The 22,236-nt window shown below is 33.0% G+C and overlaps 1 protein-coding gene across 2 annotated transcripts in view; it reads right to left on the bottom strand.

Moving 5' to 3' along the window:
• Positions 1-22,006, bottom strand: part of LOC120767315 (protein piccolo) — a 77,608-nt gene extending 55,602 nt beyond the window's left edge. Inside the window, exons 1-2 of one of the 2 annotated variants that reach the window (XM_040093248.1) lie at positions 21,870-22,006; positions 18,549-18,919 (exon numbers count right to left, since the gene is read on the bottom strand). In XM_040093248.1, coding sequence (XP_039949182.1) covers positions 18,549-18,562 — 14 coding nt within the window. In that variant the 5' untranslated portion in view covers positions 18,563-18,919; positions 21,870-22,006. The other variant, XM_040093247.1, reaches the window with a different exon arrangement.
• Positions 22,007-22,236: the final 230 nt, after the last annotated feature.

Raw genomic sequence — 22,236 nt, 5'->3', positions numbered from 1 at the left:
AAAATTCGAAAGAATCCATTTTTTGGTAGTATGCTTATGTTAATAAACAAAATTTTCGCATTTGGAGTGACGATGATCCGCAAGCTATTGTTGAGACGCCGTTATAATCACTGCTTAGCGTGCTCCATGGGCAGAGGAAATCATTGATACATATTTCTTCAGAAATGAAGTATGTAGATCATAATGTTACAGTCAAAGGGGAAAGATATATGTGGCGTGACCTCCAAGATCTTGGGGTTTAGACTATTTTTGTGAGGTTATGTAAAGTCGCTTGTATATGCAGATAAGTCTTGGAAGAGAATATTCGACGCGCTATTGCTGGCATGCGGTCTCAATTACTACAAAAAGTTGTCGAAATTTATTCGAGCCAGTCGCGGCAAACACTTGCCCGAAATAATTTCAAAAACATAATGTGTGTCATTATATATATTTATGACTAAGCAAATTTCATATTTTGAAAGCAAAAAAAATGTGCAATATTTTGGTTTAAAATAGTGCCCGTAGTGTCGAAAATATTGCTGCCGCTAGCCAATAAATTGAGGAAGACCAAAATCAGTCTCTAACAGGTTGTTCTCAAGCATTGGGTGACGATTTCTGTGACGTCGTTGTGGCGAATTTTTTGAAAAGATCTTGGCCTACATCCTTACAAGATCAAACTGACGCAACAATTGAAGCCGCTTGACCACCAGAATCATCAATAAAAAATTTAAATGAAATTGCAGCAGTATCGGGCGATTTGTGTTATTATACTATATACATCGATTACCAAATACATATCAATATATTTTTTGCGCAACACGTAAAATCTTTTCACATGTAGTATACTGAGTAATTGGTCTATATAATACTGTCGGACAACTGAATTTATTAGAATTAGAAGTTTAATTTATATCTACTTGTATAAATGTCTGTATTTTTATGAGCTTACCAAAGCTTAAATGCATAAATCTGCAATAATCCGTGTCACAACTGCATATTGTTTACCGCACAAAGCCCTACAATAATTCACATTAACTTTAAGAACAACAAAAAATATATTTTTGTTGACATTTTCATAGCCGTGCTAATTTTTGCGATTCATTTTGAGTGATTTATGATTTTGAACATAATTCATGGCCGCACGTTTAGCCATGATGATGGCGCTTGAACTTCGCCGGGACTATGCACAATGAAAATATATTTAAATATAAAAATAATATTATTTTAGGCAACAAGTAAAATGTTAATTTTTAAGTAAACACGGCGTATAAATATTGAAAAATGTATGGATTTACACACTTGCTAAGCGAAAATGACTACAAACGGCTGAAAAATTCCATAACTGCAGGCGACAAAAGTCAATAACAACAAGAAAAAAAACAGTAAATGTAAAAAATTTAAAGTAAAAAGTAAAAAGCGCGTTAGCATGCGCAGTGCTGGCCGCTCGTTTGGGAAGATTTTCACACATAAAAAATATGTTTTGCATGCCGCATGCGCGACTGCGCGCATTTAAATTGAATGTGTTTTTATTAAAGGAATTTATTATTGCATTTCTTGCGCTTACATATTCTTAGTACTTGTCTACATACAGCCACAGCGACTGTTGTTGTTGTTTACCTTACGAGTACACATTTTATGAGCGGTGTTAAGGTAATACAATACATCAAAATGTCGTAAAACGTAAATATTTGCAAAAGTTTACAAGATGCAATGACAACAAATAAAGGTGGAAGGTGGCTGCGCAAAGACGAGCTGTGAAAATATAAACCAAACTTCTCGCAAAAATACAATGTACATACCATACATACATACATATGCACATAGTATTACCACCATTCAAAGCGCTTGACGAATTTCATACCGAAAGTTCACGGCGTGAAATTATGCAAAGAAAAGAGCGAAAAAATATATTTCAAAACAAATACGCTAACAAAGCCAAAGCCGATATGTAAGTAAAAAAAATTATATTTGCACAACTTTAAGCGATCACGTGTCGCGGTCTAACTGATCGACGACAGGCCATATCATGGATCGCCTGCCCGAGCAGACGCTCGTTGCAATGACCAGAAAGTAAGCAGTCGCTCTACAACAATCCTTTCAGCTTGCGACGGATGAACGAGCTAGTCGCCGGACCATGTTCACTGTCGCAGCCTAATACCAATGCATACAAACCCTGTAGGAAATTTGATTGAGTTTTTGAAAATGTTGTGGATCTGAAGCTAGTACTATGGAGTCGCTTCTATTTATAAAAAAACTGTCTCAAAAAGTACAAAATTTATGATTAATTCGAACAAGCAACATAAAAAAGAGAGCTCTTAAAGTGTATAAAGCTAGCTTGTTAGTACTAACTTGATGACTGAATACAGGATACATTAAGTTTGCCAAGAAGTTTGTATCAACCATAAGGAAACGTCGGAGACCCTATAAAATATACGTTGTTGTTGTTGTTGTTGCAACGGTCCTAGTCCCCGTTAGGATTCAATAAGTTGTTATCGAGGTCATCCAGCGGTAGGCCCAGGAAACGTGGTGTTTCGACCGGGTCGTAGAGTTAGCAGGGCATGCAAAGAGGTGGTCAAGAACCTCCTGTTGCTCTAAGTAGACGGTTCCGCTACAAGCAGGTCACTGCAGGGATGATTTCTGCGAAAGGACCCCGGCGGAAACTGCTTGGAGAGGAGTTCATTATGATCGTTAACTGAAAGCATTCGGACCTCACTGTGAAGGTGTTCGATGGGAGATATCAAGAGGTATCCCATTGTAGTCTGGAGTACAGTGTTCTGACATGCCTGTAGCTTCCTCGTCTGCGCTTCACTGCATACAGGTGACCAAACTGGTGCGGCGTAGATAAGAACCGACCGATTACCTTGTATGTTGCCAACAATGTTTCTTTGACTTTTCCCCATATGCTAGCGGCTGGCGGCTTGAGAATTTTGTTGCGGCTCTGTACTTTGGCAATAATCGAGGTCGTGTGACTAGTGAAGGGACACAGGCTGTCGAATGTCACATCTAAAATCTTAGATTTATTGATTGTCGATATAATAGTGAAATGCGACTACAGTTTTCGAAAATATTTTTCGGATCGAAAGACTATAGCACATAGCTGTCATATAAACTGATCGACCAAACTTAAGTCCTTGTATGGAAAACTGTTTTATTTGATGAGATATCTTAAATTTGGTCTGGATTATTTCTTAAGGCAACTGTATAATCTCGGAAGAAATTGTTCAGATCGGATCACTATAGCATGTAGCTGACACACTATTTGTATTCAAACAGATCGAATAAAATAAAGTTCTTGAGTGGAAAACTTTTTCATTTATCGAAATATCTCCAAGAAATTTCGCATGGATTATTTTTTAAGGCAACGGTATAATTTCCGAAATATTTCTTCCGATCGAAATCAGCTATAGCATATAGCTGTCATACAAACTGATCAATCAAAATCAATTTCTTGTTTGAAAACTATTTTACTTGTGATGAACACAACACTTTTTGTTTTCATTAACTATAAATTTAAAATTTTTATTTCATATATCCACATCTTCCCTACAGGGTCGCTTTACAACCGTGACCATGCAATGTTGCGGTTATTACCACCGCCGCGCCATTTGTGCGGTGTAAAATTACGTTTCACCTTAACTTTTATTTGTTTTGAAGATTTTTATTTATTATATTTTGTTGTTGTTTCGCCACTTTTCTTGAACGAACGAACGAATAAAGCATCTCACTTGGCGCTAACCGCAATCGGACGCGCCGCTTCGCATCGCCGCAGAGATTCATCAAAAATTTACACTACATTTGCATTACATTACCACATTTATGCAAATTCCGTCGACACAAAAGAAGGCAAAAGCAAAGTGATCTTCGTCGTTGTCAATAAAAGCCGTTCGTTCAACGAGCCGCCGCCATACAAACACTTTGCAAATCGTCGCAATATTTGTGCGAACATTTACGACATTTGTGTTTTGATGAATGCTTTAATGAGTTATGGTGTAATGCTTGGCGGCAGCAATTTGCTCTTATTTATGGCGTTGTTATTGATGACAAACCGTGTGAGTTGCATTTTCGGAATTACTATTATCATAATTACAGTTATATTATGCAGTTATTTCTTTATCTGGCTGCGAATTCATGTTTGGAGTGGAATGCATGCATGCAGTGGTGTTCGGCGAAGCTGAGAACCTTTAAATGTTTTCACTTTGCTTCAGTTAAGCTCAGATGTGATAATACTTAAGGTCAAAGAAAGAGCATTACCGTTAATTACTTAGCTGGATAGAGTCTATACATATGTACTAATGACTTGACAATGGACGATGAAGTTTGTGCGGGAATATAATGTCCAGAGCTAGGCATAAGGCAACCTTTTAAGTTGCCAGACTACTGTAGTATATTTCAAGCTGAGGTCTTTGCGAAAGCAGCGGAGCTGGCCTATAATACACCTGCAGGCAATTCCAGAGTCAACATCTATGTAGACAGCCAAGCGGCAATCAAGCGAGTAACCTTATATCGCATATCGGCCAGAAGTGGCTTGGGAAGCACGGCAGCAATAGAAAGTGTTGTCAGAAGTAAGTAACTTCACTTCTAGACGGGATTGCAAAGAATGGTGTACAGCTAATATCCAAAAACGTGATCAACATTGGGAAACCCATGCATTGCCTCTACGACGATCTCGATAGAAGCATGATAAAGAAAATCAAAAAATTCTGATTGGCACTTGTTACAAGAGACTGTAGGAACATGATCGGAATACTAACTGGTCACTGTCCGGTGGCGACACACGCCAGCAGAATAAGGTTGTGAGATCTAGAAGACTGCAGCAAATGTCTTGAGTAGGGTACCAGGGAAACAATGGAATATTTCTTGTGTACTTGACCCGCATTGGCAAGACTACGCTGTAAGTATCTAGGGTCCCCACGGTTTGATACACTGGTAGAGGTATCGATAGTAAGGCCGCAGAGTCTGTTAAAGTTTGCTTCAAGCGCAGGCAGGATAACTACTTCTCTTGGACCTAGAAATTGAATGCCATCTAGTATCACAAAAGACCAAAACTGGTGTATGCGTGGTTCATTGGCGTACCTAATTTTATTAGAAAATTTAAACGTTAATCAAATGGGTAAACACTTACGATTACTCAGCTGTCCTCGAATAAGTAACTTGTGAACTCTATTTAGCATATTTTTTCTTACTCTAAAGTTTTCCGAAGTGTTGATTTTTAGTCAACCGCTCGAGCGGGTAATTCACGCTTAGTCACTTGTACACAACTTTTGTAAAGTAAGCTCAACTCTTGAATTAAAGTAGTGTAATGCAATTTTGGGAAAATATTAAGACCGAACTCCAACACACGTTGACGTAAGAGTTGATTATTCATACGCCGGCGATTATTCAATACTGCATTTTTCAATTCGAAAATGCTTCAATAACTCAATTTGTGCTAAATTTTTGCGCCGATAGCCTACCGCTTATGTAATTAGCATTCGACATCGGTTGAATGATTGCAACAACACAACTCGATTGGGCGAACAAAAGCGAATTAAGCACCAATTCAACGCAAATGAGGATGGAGTTTTGTATGAAACGCACATTTCCCTTGTTCGTTTGCAAGACAATGTGGCATTTGTCATCTCGCTGTTGTTACCGGCACATTGATTTGCCCATTCGTAATGAGCTCCACGCATGCGCATACGCATTGGCAACTAACAACCGTGACGGCCGCAACAAAAGAGGCTGCAGATGCGGGCCGCATTCAGCGCAAATAAACGAAATGAAAATAGTTACGCACAAAACACGATGGGGTGTGTTTCGAAGGCTAGCCAACTCTGGCTGTTTGGTCGGCTCCGCTGGTCTGGCTGATCAATGAACCACCGTGTTGCAGGCACATTTTTCATAGTACATAATCACCTCGCGACCGCGACTAGCTGCGCACATTTATTATGATTATTAATGTAACTCGCTGAATACTGATACGAGGCGATTGCAGCACAAAGTAATGATTGAAGTGCTGGGCTTTTTCGAGTGGACAGCCGACAACATGTGCGACAAGTATTTGCCAAGCCATCAGGCGATCAAGTCAACAGCTGTGCAGGCAACCTTTTAACCAACATACAGCCAATAACATCGGCAGTAAAATCATTAACATGGCATGTATGTATGTATGTATGTACCTTAGCGCCCAGCTTAAGTCGCTTGCGAAAGTTCATAAAGAGTGAAAGCTTCACGGTATTGGCGTCCGCCAAAAAGTGCAAAGTCGCGAAAATATAATACGAGTACCAGCATGTGTAAGCATGGCATAAATACATGTACATGTACATATGTACATATGTGTACATGTTTATTTGTTTTGAAAATAATACACAATCTGCTGGTTGATAGCGATTATAAATTAACGAAAGGAAAATCACTGCTTTACTTTTGGTGCATGTAGTTACAAAAACAAACAAGATGCTTAAATTTTTGACAGTATGCGCTATACATAGATTGTTGTTAACATTAAAAATTGCTAAACCCCAAAATTTCGGGATCCCGAAAATATTCGGTACTGGTCGAAAACTTACATATGTATATAGTTTCTTAAAAGATGTGAAAATGTTGATTACTAAGCTTAAAAGATAAAAAAAAATTTCGGGACTTGTGGGGAAACTATAATTATTTATAAGACATGAGCATCCATATGCCAATTAAGAAGAAAGAGAAGAAGATGAATATCTGTATGAGGGTCTGTCATTGTCGTTATTATTAAAAATTATTAAATCACGAAATTTCGGGGTCCCAAGAAACAAGAAACATACATATGTATATATTTTTAATATTAGAGGTGAACGATGTTGGTTATAACGCCAAAAATTGGAACAAAATCAAATTGGTAAATCAAAAACTAAAGAACAAGTGTTTTCATTTAGAAATCGTCCCCAGTCAATTAATCTCAAAATTTGTTTGGACCTCCAAAAAGTAATGAACAAAACGCATGCTTTTTAACTTCAAACAATAATTTCAGAATCCCGAAAAATTCGATACATATTTAAAATCACGTATTTGGTTGCATGTAAGCTTTTCCGTTCTCAATTATCATTATTATTTATTTTATTTAAAATTTCGGTACACTGAAAAATCGGGATTTTGTAATTTTTAATAATAACGGTAACGACAGACCGAAAATTTTTGAGATCTTTTAAGCTTAGTAACCAACATTTTCACATCTTTTAAGGAAATATATAAGTTTTCAATCAATCCCGAAAATTTTCGGTTCTCGAAATTTCGGGATTTGGCTATCCTAATATCAACAATAACTCCAGCATATAAACCTGTCCGTGCTCAATTGCTATATAATTTTTAACTCCATACAAAAATTTCGGGATCCCGAAAAATTCGGAATTGAAACGAATTTAAATGTTTTACTGCTTATAAGCCCCTCCGTGCCCAAAAGCTATTTATGCCCCCATTAAGCAACGATATTCAAGCAACATTGGTTGTTGTAATACATGTTACTTTCGTTGGCGCCACATACATACATATGTACACAAATGTATCGGCAACTCTGCAGCGCGCTGTATCTTATTGTATATTGAATCGAACATTGTGTGTGTGAGCTCATTTTATTTTAGTTTTTGATCGTTTCTTGTAAATTTATTTTTCAACTACAATTCGCTTAACTACCGACCACCGTTCACCCACCGGTTATTTATGTTGGCCAAAACAAGTATCGGTTACATCTACCACATTTATAGCCATTACCAGCGCATGAGAAATTGTCGTGGCTGATTAGGCGTGTCATTGCTCATTACTCAATTTGTTGCAGCATTATGTTGCATCCCGAAAAAATTTCACTTGCATGTTGCAGGCAGCTGTGGGAGCTGTGCCCAGCAGCAGCGAGGAAAATTTTGTAATTTAAAGGTAATGTAAATATGCATAATTATCCGTGTGATTGTTTCGGTCAAAAGTTTCGGTTCAAGGAGAAACTCGTGGCTGCGCAGTTATTTGTTTATGAATAAGATCAGATGATAAATTTAAAAATATGTTTTCTTTGTATATGTGGAAAGTGAAAACGACACTGAGAAGAGGTACGATGTAGATCATTTTTTGAAAGATTCTTCACATGAGGAAATTTGAAAAGAGCTGAAGTCGACTTAAGCTAAGTCAAACTGTGACCACAACTTTTTTTTCAAATACAAATCGGTAAATCTGCGACAGAGACGTTTGATATGATCAAGCATGCTTACCGAGATGTTGCTTTGGCAAGGAGTGGTGTGTTTCGGTGGCTCGAGACAAAGAGACAATCTTCGGAGTTATTCGAGTCCGACAAGACATTGCAGCCGATTGGAAGTTGTACCAAGACAACGCCCCGGTTCAAGCCGCCTTTCTTGTGAACAGCTACCGGTTAGCTGCTAATAGTAATACCCAGCCACCGACAAAGAGCTGCAGGCGAAGCTCAAAATGCCTCATGCGCCCAATGAACCTTTGGCGAACAGATGCCGCCTTTAAATAAGCGTCCACAATACGGTTTGCACCGAGGGGGCACCTACTCACGAGAGAGAGACAAAAAAGCGACATAGATCACATAACGACCAGCACCTAACATGCACAGTGGTCGAAGAAAGCCTTGGGCTCATCAGAATCGAGGACAGTAAGATTCTTATTATGGTGTACTGGAAACCCGAAATATATCAGACTGAAGCCGTTCTCATCTCCGTCTCGTTGAAACCTTGGCAGGCCTTTAAGTAAGTAATGAACGTCGCCGTATTTTTGGCCGTACAGGTTCAGGAGATGAACCCCTGATTAGTACCCGATCCCGACTTAGAACATAAGCTCCCATAAGCTCCCTGCTTACATAGTAATAGTATAATTTTACATTTCATTACATACATATATGTATATGATTTTTATTTTTTTCTTATTATTTTTATTATTTTTTATTTACACACAGTACACTCCCACACATTCTTGAGCGCACATTGCATTCCACTTCATTAAGCACACATTCACTTTCTTTGCACATTCACTTTTTATGCTGCGCCGTAGGTACATAAAAGTAGTATACACAAACGTATGCATATACAAATGTGTGTTTATATTCACTTGTTCTAAATAAATGCATTTTAATTCTTATGCATTGCACAAGTCAATTGGAACGTGGAAGTGCATGGATATCGAGCGTTAAGAATCAAGATCTGGGGCATCCAAGCCACTTACAAACGCACAGGCATATGTAAATATACAATACATATATGCTTTTACATACATATGTACGTTTTTATGCGTCTACAGTAGCAAGGCGAGATCGCTGAGTAAGTGCAACAGATCACACCCACATTTGATTACGTAAAGACTTATATATAACTTGACTTGTGCGAGTATATGGAATATACATACATACTACATATACAAGTATATATACATATGTATGTACATTTAATTTTCCTCTTATTTTTTCTTTGTATATTGTGTGTATGAGAACATCACTCATTTACTTGTTTTAAGTGTGTCTATGAAAACGCTACCAAACCAAAGTTGATTAATGTTTTGGTGTAAATCTGTTTCACATAATTATTTAAATTATTCATTTGAAAACACTTAACAAAGTTTTTAAAATGCAATCGAAATTCCCTGTAGAAAATTCGCTCGGGACCTGAAAATCACAACACTATATGGAAACTATATTGAAAGTGCGGGAACTTCTACATATGGAGGATGGAGCCATGTTTAGAAGTTCACGCAAGTAAGAAAAGTTCACTGCGTGTCACTCACGATTCTTTTACATATGGCTCAAGCAGCTCACGATTTCCGGTCTTAAGCCACGTACCCTCTGGGTAGCCAACAAAAGCATCTGTTTGAAGGCGAAACATCCCTCCCCAGGGTTGTGCGCTGGGTTTAGGACCCGCCACATAAGAAACATCCCCTAAGAAAAGAAGAAAACTGCCTCGGATAAGAGACCCTTTTTGATGACGACCACTGCAAACGTATTAAGGATTCCCGCAAAACTAATACCGTTGTGTAAACTGTAGTTGACCAATACGAAAAACTCCGTCAGGATCGGGAAGGACCTCTCCGCGTCATTCGACACCAAACGAGGTTTCAGGCAAGGCAACTTCCTATCGTGTAATGGTCTTCAATCTACGCCTAGAGAAAATAATTAGAGCTGCAGATTTAAATAGAGAACAGAGGTACAATATTCTATAAGAGTGTAAAGCCACTGACATATGCCAATAATATTGATATCATTGGCCTCAACAACCGCGCTGTTAGTTCTGCTTTCTCCAGGTTGGACAAAGAACCAAAGCAAATAGGTCCAGTAGTGAACGAGAGCCTACGATAATTACGTCTTCCTTGGAACCAGTATTAACAGCAACAACAATGTCAGATTCGAAATCCAATGCAGAATAACTCTTGCCAACAGGTGCTACTTCGCACTGAGTGGGCAATTTAGAGGTAAAGTAGCCTGTCGACGTACAAAGACCAAACTCTATAAGTCACTCGTTATTCCCGTCCTTCTACATGGTGCAGAGGCATGGACGATGACAACATCTGATGAGTCGGCGTTACGAGTTTTCGAGAGAAAGGTTCTGCGAAATATTTATGGTCCTTTGCGCATTGGCAACGGCGAATGCAGGAGTCGATTGAACGTTGAGCTATATGAGTTATACGACGACATTGACATAGTTCAGCGAATTAAGAAACAGCTACGCTTGCTTGGTTATGTTGTCCGATGGATAAAACCACGCCAGATCTGAAAGTATTCGACGCAGTACAGTATATTTATTCATGTACAGGTAAGTGGAAGATCCGATCGTACCAAGTCATTATAAGTTCATATTGCTTACACCCCGCACCACAGCGCGCTCAGCCTTAGAAGTTGATAGAATAACACATATTTTCAAAAACTTTTCGTGTTAATCGAAAGCAATTTAAGTATAGTCCAAAAGAAAATAAAAAAAAAACTATTTCTCTATGTATCTAGCTTAATGGTCTGTTTTGGTGCTTTTCTTGAAACATGTTGAAAGTTTTGTTTACAAAAAGTGAAAAACCGAAATTTGTTTACGAAACATGAGTCAATGAGTAGATGATTCACTCAAAGTATACAGAAAACATATGTAGCTATATAAAAAACTATATGTATACATATCGTAAACAAATAAATTAGTTAATGGTCAAATGCCTGCTGTGGAGATTATAATTAAGCAGGAAGTACTAAAAGTTGTTTAAAAACTAAAAGAAATGGTAAAAAGCAGGAATCGTAAAAAACTCGAATGAAAAACGAAAGTGAGAGTAATAAATTGCATTAGATTTACATATTAGGAAAGCTCTTGGGTAAATTTTGGGATTTTTTTTGAGTTTTCAGGAATCAAGTTTTTGGCTTTGAAGATTCTATGAAACACTTGCTTATAAAATGTTTATTGTAATGTTTAACTGTAATTGTGATCTCGGCGATATATGGTTTCAACAAGACGTCGCCACTTCCCACACATCGCATGAATCAATGGATTTACATATACTATATTTCGGCGAATAGATAATTTCATGTTTTGGGCCGGTCGATTAGCCACCAAGATCGTATGATATCAAACGGTTAGACTTTTTCCTGTGCGGATATGTAAAGTCTAAAGTCTATGTGGACAATCTCGCTTGAGGCCTTGGAGTAAAACATCACTCGTGTCATTCGTCAATTACCAGTCGAAATGCTCGAACGAGTCATCGAAAATTTTACTCAAAAGATAGGCTATTTGAGACGTAGCCTCCGCTAACATTTGAAAGGGGTAATCTTCAAAAAATAAATGCCAAGGAATGCTCTTTCGAATAATAATAAATATCACCCATTAAATTTGAAGTTTCTGTGTTTATTCTTCAAAAAAAAAAAAGGATATAAGGAATAGATCACTCATCTTTTTCTCTCATTTACCTCACGAAATTAGTTTCGTCATAACCCTGACCTATTTTATCTTTCACTTCCTTCCGCACGCTTAACATCACAGACCGTTTCTGTTTGTTCTAGTGACCTCTTTTAAACACTCATTTCCACGTGCAGACACTTTGATGCTTTCAGTATCGAAGTGTCAATTGTCAATATGCGAAATTTCTATCAAAATTTTTTTTCAAATCTCTCTGCAATCGTGTACGCTGGCTCATTGTCAAGACGCTGTGCATATGTTGATTTTATTTACTTAGACATTTTTATGACCTATTTTGCTTGGACAGCGAAAAATTAGCAAGTTATTTATGTTTTTTCTGCAAAGAGTCGAGAATAAGAATGACTAATACCGGTGCTTGTGTGCGTATGTATGTATGTACTTGTGCAAAAATAACAATTAGCGAAATTGAAACATTGCTTCAATAATTCAATTATCCGGCGAGAACTTTTGCTGTCATTCGCTCACTGACAAGTGTCAGTTGCCAAGTGTCATTATCTTGAGTGAAGTACCACAGCTGGTAGGGTTTTGTATAAGCCTTTGTGGTTTTTGAATATTTATATAATATTTATGCGCGTTTGAATGTTTTAGAGTATTATATATATATCTGAACTGCATTCCATTCGATATTTCACTGCTCACTATTTTGGACTGAATTGAATAATATGAACATCTCCAACTCATTACATACGTGTAAAGCTAGATCTCTACAGCAGACTTTTTAGGCCAGTTTTCTTTTAGTAACTATTCGGTTTAAGCTGATTAAAGCTTAAAAAGGTCAAAGCTCCTGAAAAGCTCAAGGGTCCTGAAACGCTTACCGTTGGAGTCACAGTCTCCTAATCGATTGTTATTCTATTTTTATTTAGCAAACCAGTCGTTTCGGCTTATACTAGATGTTTTTTCGATTAGACACTCCCAAGTTTGAATAACCGATTTGTTTTTATTATATATATATTGGGTTGTCGAAAAGTTTTTTCATATTTCTAAACAAACTTCAACTTATTTTTTCATATTTATACTAATAAATCAATAAACAAAAATGTACCATTTTGGTCGACCACTTTTTGCCATTTTTCTGTTGGAGACATTATTCCATCAGTGTAAAACTTTCATCAGCGTAAATCGAAATTTCCAGAATAGAAGCGAGCGAACTATTGTTGTGCTACCCAAATTGATCGAACAGCAACACCTCCTTAGACTTCACAAATTTCATTGGTGGCTTGCATGGCATTCTTCCCTTTTTTATACAAAAATTTCAAAATATAGCGAATTTCTTCATTATTTTCACTCATTTTTGAATAGCTGTAACTTTTTTTCAATTTCCTCGAATTTATTTTTTCTTCGGTTAAATGAAGCTTTAAACCTCACCTTTCCAACCCTACTACGACACAATGTGATTGGTAGTACTGGTGATAACGACTGCAACGACAACTATTGACAAAATACAAAAATACTTTTCCGACTAACCAATATGTTGGTTATATTGTTTATATTATTTTTTTAACATATTATACAGAACATTTTCGATTTTCAAAACTATAATCATTCATTCATGCTTGAGATTAACAGTTTGGATGACTAATCGAAAGTGAAATAGTTTTAGTTGAAATTTCTTTTTATATATTTTATTTTTAGTTATTTATTTTTATACTTTTTCCCAGCATTTTTTGTGTTTAAACTCGTTTTACTTTGAAAAGTCCCATATACTTTTTATTTTCAGTCTCTCTCCCACTCTCCATTGTTCTTAACCCAAAGGAAATTTGTATTTTATGTTGTTTTTAATGTTTCGAGTTCGTTTTCGCTTTTCTTTTTTGTAAACACGTGTAGATTAAAGAACAACTTTCTGCGCCAACTAAATTTTAATAGTTGAAGAAATTTCTTTCTTATTTTTAGAACTAATTTTCTTTTCAGATTTAATTTTTTTATTTTAGCATTCTCGTTGTGTAATAATTTGCTTAAATTATGTGACCTTGAATTCGCACTTCACCGGAGAAGTGAACTGGATTATATCTATATGATTCATCAATGGATTTTTAGAATAAACAAAAAACATGGAATATCAGAAAGACTAAGTTTATTATGAAGATAGATATTGTATTTTGAAGATCTGCAAGTAAAAGTGAATATATTTTATTATTTAAATTAAAAACTAAATTTTCTAAACATTTTTTTCCATTGAATAATAGCAACAAATATGTCATGGCATAATCAACTAAAAAAAATTATTTAGAAATTCTGGTTCAGGTCACAGTTATTTTTCAAAAATATTCCACTTGAAATATTTATAAATTTTTTTTTTATTTTTTTATTTTTATAATTTTTTTATGCCTTATTTACTTAATATTTTTTTTTTTTTTTACCATTTTTTTATTTCATGGTAAAAGCTCATTAATTTTCAGCAACTGAAAAATTAAAGCACAAAAACAATAATTATGAAACTGTCAGAATTTTAACGCTTCTTATTTGTTATTGACTGCTTTCAACATTTGCTAATTGTTTGCGAAAATAAAAACACTCACTAAGCACTGACCTAATTTAAATTGAGCACAAATATGCATATTGGTAATTTGTAGCAGCAAATTTTAAAAATAATTTTTGGTTAGAAATAGAAATGACGAGACATTAAATATAGATATAGTTTAAACACTATGATTTTTGTTTATTCTATTCGAATATATTTTTTCTTAATTTTGGAATATTGTTTGTTTTTATTTATAATTATTAATATTAATAGTTATGATTTTATAAAATATTTTTTAATTTGTTCAATTCACAACCTGTCGTAAAGCATCGTAAAATCGTAAAATTATAAAAAAAACAAGTGTAAAAATTTATAATTTTACAATTTTCCGATGCTTTACGACAGGTTGTGAATTGAACAAATATTTTTTGAGGTATATATATTTTCTTTTAATTAGAGTTGTTGTGGAATCCGATAGTTATGGGAATCGGAATTGAAACCGATAAAAAAAAGTAGTGGATGTCATGAATGCAGATCTTATTGATTTGATGTACGAAACAGAATTTGTATCATGGTGTCATAAAACCATTTTTTATCGGTTTTGATATCAGAAATAAAGCAAGAAGATAATCGCTAACAAATTTGCGTTGCTATTTCTGTGCGCTGTTAGGCGGTTGAAAAACGTCTACTCCCGTTGATATCCGTATGCCACCTCTGCTAAAAACCCGCAATATTGGTGCCAATTGAATTACAGGTGGAATCGTCGAGGCTTCATTCTGATGATATTTAACACCATAAGAAATGCATCTTTATTCAGTCGTTAATGTGATATGAATCGGTAAATTAAGCACGTATAGTAACACACAAGTAAATACAAGCTAAATTCCACTTACGATTCTACTTTCCTTTTAAGTTTTTCATTTTTTTCTGCTTCTAAAAAAAAATTAAAAATTGTCGAACTCATTGCAAATTTTTTTTTAAATTGCTTTGACAAGATTAGTTACATTAGTAAATAGCTCATTCGAATATTCGTTTTGCGTATGTTCGAAAAAACGAAAATCCAAAAGGTTTGCAATTCTGACAGCTAAGCAAATCTGTCTTGGATTCCACAACACCCCTGAATAATTTTTAAGAGAGTAATCTATTCTAGCGGACCGAATTCGACAATTGAAAAAATAATGAAATCGATATTTTTTACTATTCACTTTTATATCATTAGTTTATTCATATTTTGAGAGTACAATTCCGAATTTTTGATTAGTACAAGTGTCATCATCACAAAAACCTAAAAAATTTAAAAATATTGTTTTCATAAATGGGTGCCTACTCGAAATAAACTGCAGATTTTTTTACTCGTTTTTTTTACTTTCTGGAGTTGAAAAATTTCAGGTTTTACTGAATCATACATAGAGAGTTATTAAAAAGTGTCTAATATGTAAATAAAGACTAAACCGGCCCAGTTGCCACGACATGAAAACGGCTATAACTTGAATTTTAAATACCTTATAAAAATCCAGAGTAAAATATGGAAAAGTATTTTTCTAACTTTAACAATTTTTAATAAAATTCGGTAAAAAAAAGAAATGTTTGAATTCCTTTTAGGTTTTCATTTAAAAACGAAATTAATATTTTGACAAATGTAATGATTCTTCAAATAGAAGTTTTGCTAAGTATTAAAATTTAAAGCACTGAACTAAAATTTCAAAAATTCCGCGCCGTGTTTATCAGATAACAATATTTCGAATAATTGGTTTTTTGTGCGGAAAATTTGAAAATATCCGATAATTTTTTTTTATTCACTCATTTTCTGATTTTTGATATATATATGTAAATATGCACTTTAATAATCGATTAATCATTTCGAAAATTTTTAGAAAAAAATCACTATATTATGATTGTCGCAAATTTGACTTCAAATATTTTTTTTCTGCTGAAAATATAAAAAGATTTTTTGTTTTATTTTAGAGGATTATTTACTCGTTTTCTGTAAGTTTTCTGTAAGTTTTTTAAGGGTTTTTTTAAATTTTTTTTGCATAAATTTTTTGTATACTTTCATATTCGGTGAATCATTTGGAAAATTTTTGGATACCCTTAACAATTTATAAATTTATAAAAAAAAACTTATTTTTTTGAAGCACAAATGCTTTTAACAACATCCTTATAGTCACTTTTTCTTGTTCTACTGTTTTTGTATAAATGCTATAAAATTATTTTATTTAAAACTATAACTAAATATACCCAAAAATAAAGTAAACACTCCGCACTTTCTTATTATTAAATGTTTGAAATCTTTCAACAGTGAAATTCCAAAATTATTCAATGACATTTACTACAGAATTAGGTGCATTAGTAAATAAATTTGTTTGAAAAACTTTCTCTAGATTTTGTCATATTTTTAAAATTTTTTTTCATCAACAAGTTTTTATGTCGTTTTTTCATCAGAAAATTCACTTCTATGAAAAAATAGTTTCAATGAAATGTCAACATTTGGTAATAAGATTTTTTACTAAACCTCGTATATTACCGATTATATGGTGAACAAATTGGTTTTAAATTTATTTCCTAGATTTTTCCGCATTTTTATAAGTTTTTCTTTAAAAAATTATTTATATTATTTTATGAAAAAAATAGTTTAAAAATTAATTTCGACTTTTCTCCATACCATTTTATACCAAAATTCAGAAAAGTGTACTCAATACTTAATTTTAACTTACACGCACCTGTCACGTGCATAGAATCGTATATTTCAAAATCCGCCTACCCAAAGTTATCCACTCGCCGGCCATATTTCAATTAATTAATTGTTTATGCGACAGTTTTGCGCGAATAAAATTTTCCCATTTCAACATTTAACCGGTTGAGTTTAGGAAAACAAACTAAAATTTGCTATGGCATTGCCCTAAAACAAATTCACACACACGCACACACTTCAAGGTGGAAATGCAAACACAAAACTGAGGAGCGCGCAATTTTTAATGAGTGATATATGAGCGAGTGTGTGTGTGAGTGAAGACAGTTAAATGTCAAATAATGCACTGGCTGAGTGCAGTTGCCACTAAACATGCTAGCAATGGTATTTCCGGTGCGAAATAATGTGAAGAGAGAATAAAAATTAATTAATTGAAGACAAGGGTTGCGCTAATTAAATAAATTTTTAAATGCAAAGTATTCGGTAATTAAATATTTCCTAAAATGATTTTTGACAATGTGCGTAGTTATATCATAAATTTAATTAAAAAAAAATATTTAATTAAAAAATTTTAAATTTTAATTTAATTTTTATTTTTATTTTTAAATTTAATTATTTTAATTATATTTAATTTTTTAATAATTTTAATTTATTATTTATTTTTTTTTTAATTAATTTTAAAATTTTATAAAAAATTTTAATTTTTTAATTTTTACTTAATACTTTAAATTATATTTTAATTATAATTGAAATTTTTTAATTTAATTTTTTTTTAAGTATTTTATTTTCAAAATATAAATATTTTTTATTGCCCAACTTTCACAAATGTATGTCTTCCTGTTTATTTTTAATCACTTTTCATTTAATTTTTTAATGTCTTAATTTATTTTTATTTTGCTAAAACATCGGGCGCGCACACGCCGCCCATAAACCCACAATAGTTCGACACTTAGCCAGCGCAAGTTGGTCGGGCGGGGCCAGCTGACGCAACGCATTAACCGTCATAAACACTGCGCTGGCATGTCGGCGCTGGCGGCCCTGAGGTAGTGGGCGTTGTTGGCCTTCAAAGTGAAGAAAGCCACGACAAAAAATAAATATTATATAAAAATACAAGAACCTCACACAGTATTATTGGCAGCACTATTTGCCTCCTGTGTTGGCGTATGTGAGACGCGGCGCTCTTTACAGAACACACTTTGGAGGGTAAGAACTGCACAACTCGATATTGAGGTTTTAGTAAAATGTAATATAATTTTTAGGTTGAAAAAGAATGTGATAAACGATGAAAGGGAAGGTAAGTGGCAGTTAAAAGTATTAAATATGATTTTCTTATACTCTTCCCACTATTTTCATTAATATATTCTCTTTATAAATATATGTTTTTATTTTTTTTTAATTAAAATTTCCGCAACTATTCCGCGAATTTTGTATATTTTTCTTTTAATTTTTCTCCAAAATTTTTTTGAAAATTTTGATTTACTTTTTTCTTTGATTAAATGATTAAAAGTATTTTTTATAATTTACTCACCCCGCTGAATTCATTGCTGACCGGTTTGTTGTTGCTTCTAATATTTAGATGCGTTTATGCTGAATTTTTTTTACTCAAAGCAAAACTTTTGCCAAAAAATCGTTGTTTCACTGCTTTGGTCGGTGTTTGCGTCGATTTCGTTTTTGGTTGACAACAGTCAGCACAGTCCACCAGAGCAAGCACTTTTTCCTTCTTTCAGCCGTTTGCAGTTAATCTCACTTCGTTTGCTAGCTTTACCGCAATTTATCTTTCAAATAATCTCATTAGAATTCTAAGTACCGCAGCGTTGTTATTTTGCGTTACGTTTTTACTTAATTTTTTTTTAATATTTTTTTTATTTATATTATGAGCCGAAACTTATCACCAAATCACTGAAAATTCACAGGAAATATTATATAGAAATTCGCCAATAGTGGGCGTGAAATGTAAGAAACAGTTTGCAGGTTGCAAAATTGTCTTCAAACTATTTTGGGCGTTTTGTTTAAGTTTTTAGTTTTAAGTTAATGTGCTTTGTTGTTGTTTGTGCTTTTTTGGTGTATTTTATAACCTTAAATGTCGTTGATTATCAAGCCTCAGAAATACAATTGAAAGCCAAAAAGTACATATAAATTGCAAACACTTTTTCCTATAACTTTAAAATGCCTTTAAAAAGTTGTTGTTCACATAAAATCAAATTTCTCTTGTAATTCTCAACCGCTTTACAGATTTCAAATTTTTTTTTGTCATTTTCAACAGCTTTATAAATTTTTAAAAAGTAATTAGTATTGAAAAATTTATTTAATAATAAGAAAAACGTTCAATTCGTCTGCCAAGAAGCTGTAATATCCTTCACAAGTGAGTGAGTATTTTAAAAAATATTAAACTTGATTTTAAACGATCAGTTTGTATGGCAGCTATGTGCTAAAGTGGTCCGATCTGCACAATTCGCTCGGATGTTATAGCGTTGCTTTAGATAATAAGTTTTGTCCAATTTGGTGAAGATTCATTCTTAGGATGGTCAATTTGTATGACAGCTATTTTTTATAGGAGTCTGATTGAAAAAATGTGTTCAGAGATTGTAGCGTTGCCTTGGATAATAATCTATGGCAAATATCACGAAGATTATTTCTCAAATAAATAATTTGTCCACAGAAGAACTTCGTGGAAAACTTAATATGTACTTCAAGATGAAATTATGAAAAAAGGGAAAATATTTGTACAGTTGTATCAATGTTATACATTATTATTTTTGTTTTGAAGGATAAAGAACGGGATCATGTGTAAAAGTTCTCGCAAATACGAAAAGTTCTCTGAGCGCCATTTACTTGGGAGTGGCCAGAAACGATTATTTTACACAGTATGGTTCAAGCCGCTCACGATTTCCGGTCTTTGACCTAAGAACATCTGTTGGAAGGCGAGACAAAACATCCCCTCCACAGGGTTGTGCGCTGGGTTTCGGACTCGCTACGTAAAAAATATTACTAATGAAAAGAAGAAAACAGCCACAAAGGTGCAGGCTGCCGTGTTTTTGTTTTTTGTTTATTTTTTTCAATGATATATCTTAAAAAGGGTAATTGAAAAACATATTACTCCTATTAGAAAAATGATTTTGCCTATGAAAGAAGAATTTTAATTTTCAGGTATATTCTGAACTTCAATTTGGAATGAAAATGGATTTGCTGGTTTGAAACGTTTTTGGTTCCTAAATTGTTAGAAATTTAGTTTTTTTTATAAAAGATATCGTCTTTTCAAACCAATTCGTATGATACAGAACAAGTTAAAAGTGAAAATTATAATTTTCAGATTTCAAAAAATGTGTTCAAAAAAAATAAAATTAAATTTAAAAAAAATTTAGCCAAGTTCTTCTTCTGAATCTAACTTCATTCAAAAGTTTTAATTATATTAATTTTTTAGAAATCATTTAAAATTTATTTAAAAACTATAATTCAATGAAAAAAATATTTTTTTTAAATTTTTTTTAATGTTAGCTTTAAAAAAATTTTAAAATGATTTTTAATAAATTAATATAATTATAACTTAAAAAAATTTAATTAATTGAAAATGATTGAAATTAATGATTTTTTTTTTTAGTTTTAGTTTTAAAAAGAAATTTAAATATTTTTTTTATAAATTAATATAATTAGAACATAAAAAAAATATATTTTTTGAAATAAAAAAAATTTTCAAATAAAAAAATATTTTTTTATTAAATTACAGATTTTAAAAATATTTTAAATGAAAAATTATTTCATAATTTTTTTTTAGGTTTAGTTTTAAAAAAATTTAAATGATTTTTAATAAATTAATATAACTAGAGCTTTTGGATAAATTTAGATTCAAAGAAGAACTTGACTTAAAAAATGTTGAATTTTTGAAAAGAATTTTTTTATTAATTTGTATTTCTCTAATAAAAGTTTTTTCTTAGAACTTGTAGTATTATGAAAAAAGAGTTTTTTTTTGGAATTGAAATACTATAAGAATATTTTTTTTATTATAACATATTGTTATTTTTAGATTTTAAAAAAATCCGATTGTTTAATGTGTCATTTATTTATTATTATTATGTTTATTTTGAAAAACGTTATTTTTTAAATTAATTTAAATATGAATGTACATATTATCTGTTCACTGTAAATGTAGTTTCTGAATTTGTATGATCACCGAAACGATCACATCACAGTTTTCTTAAACTTAGTCAGCATACTTAGTTTTTCAAAGTTTCAAAGAAGCAATTTTCTTACTTTTTTTGAAAGGCGTTATTTAAAAAAAATATATTTGAGTATGAATGTACATATAACTGTTCACTGTAAATGTTATTTTTGAATTTGTATGATCCCTATAACGCTCTGATCACATTTTTTACACTTATTTAGTTTTTCAAAGTTTCAAAAACGCAATTTTTCAATTTTTTTTTAATTATTATTTTAAAATTTTTTACACCAATCTTCACAAGCACTTTCTTAATTAAATTTCACTGTTCAAGTTTTACTCCTCGCACTTTTACAATAATATTCTCGCACATCGCTTTGTTTTTCACACCCAAAACTCGTGTTCGAAATCAAAATCGTTAATATTTTTTGCACTTTACACACGAAATTCTGAAATTCTTATTTTAACCGTTCGCAAATCACATTAATGTGTTTTCTTGTAATTTTCTTGCAGCTATTTTTAACTTTATATATATGTATGTATATATGTATATTGTATATATGTATGTAAGTACATGCGACGGCACTTTACTTTTTCTCACACGTTGCAAGCAATTTGTGAATTCTTCAGCGAATTCGCACTTTTGATTACAATTTCAGATTTATTTTTTATTATTTCGATTATTGTGATTACTTTTTTGCAATTTTTCTTGTTTATTTAGAAATTGTTTAGCTTCAATTGATTTCTAAATGTAATATGTAATAATTCTTGTTCTTCTTCGGTCGTTCTTTGGTGATGGTTCTCACTCAGAAAACAACGCGTTTCTTCAAGTAGCCCAACTCGCACTGAATTCGCAGGAAAATTTTCCTCAACATTCTAGCCGAAAAAATGTTGAAACTTTGTGAAAAATTCGTGCGCTTCGGTCAAGCGGTAAATTTGCGCTTATGTATGTGTGTGTGTGTGCACGGTCGAACTGTATAAAAATATAAATTTCCTTGCATGTATCGGTGTTTTCCCATACATTTTGTGTCTGTGTATATATGTGTATGTGTGCCGTGTA

The sequence above is a fragment of the Bactrocera tryoni genome, chromosome 2, assembly GCF_016617805.1.
Source record: "Bactrocera tryoni isolate S06 chromosome 2, CSIRO_BtryS06_freeze2, whole genome shotgun sequence".
Classification (NCBI taxonomy): Eukaryota; Metazoa; Arthropoda; class Insecta; order Diptera; family Tephritidae; genus Bactrocera; species Bactrocera tryoni.
This window is presented reverse-complemented; position numbering and strand designations above follow the sequence as displayed.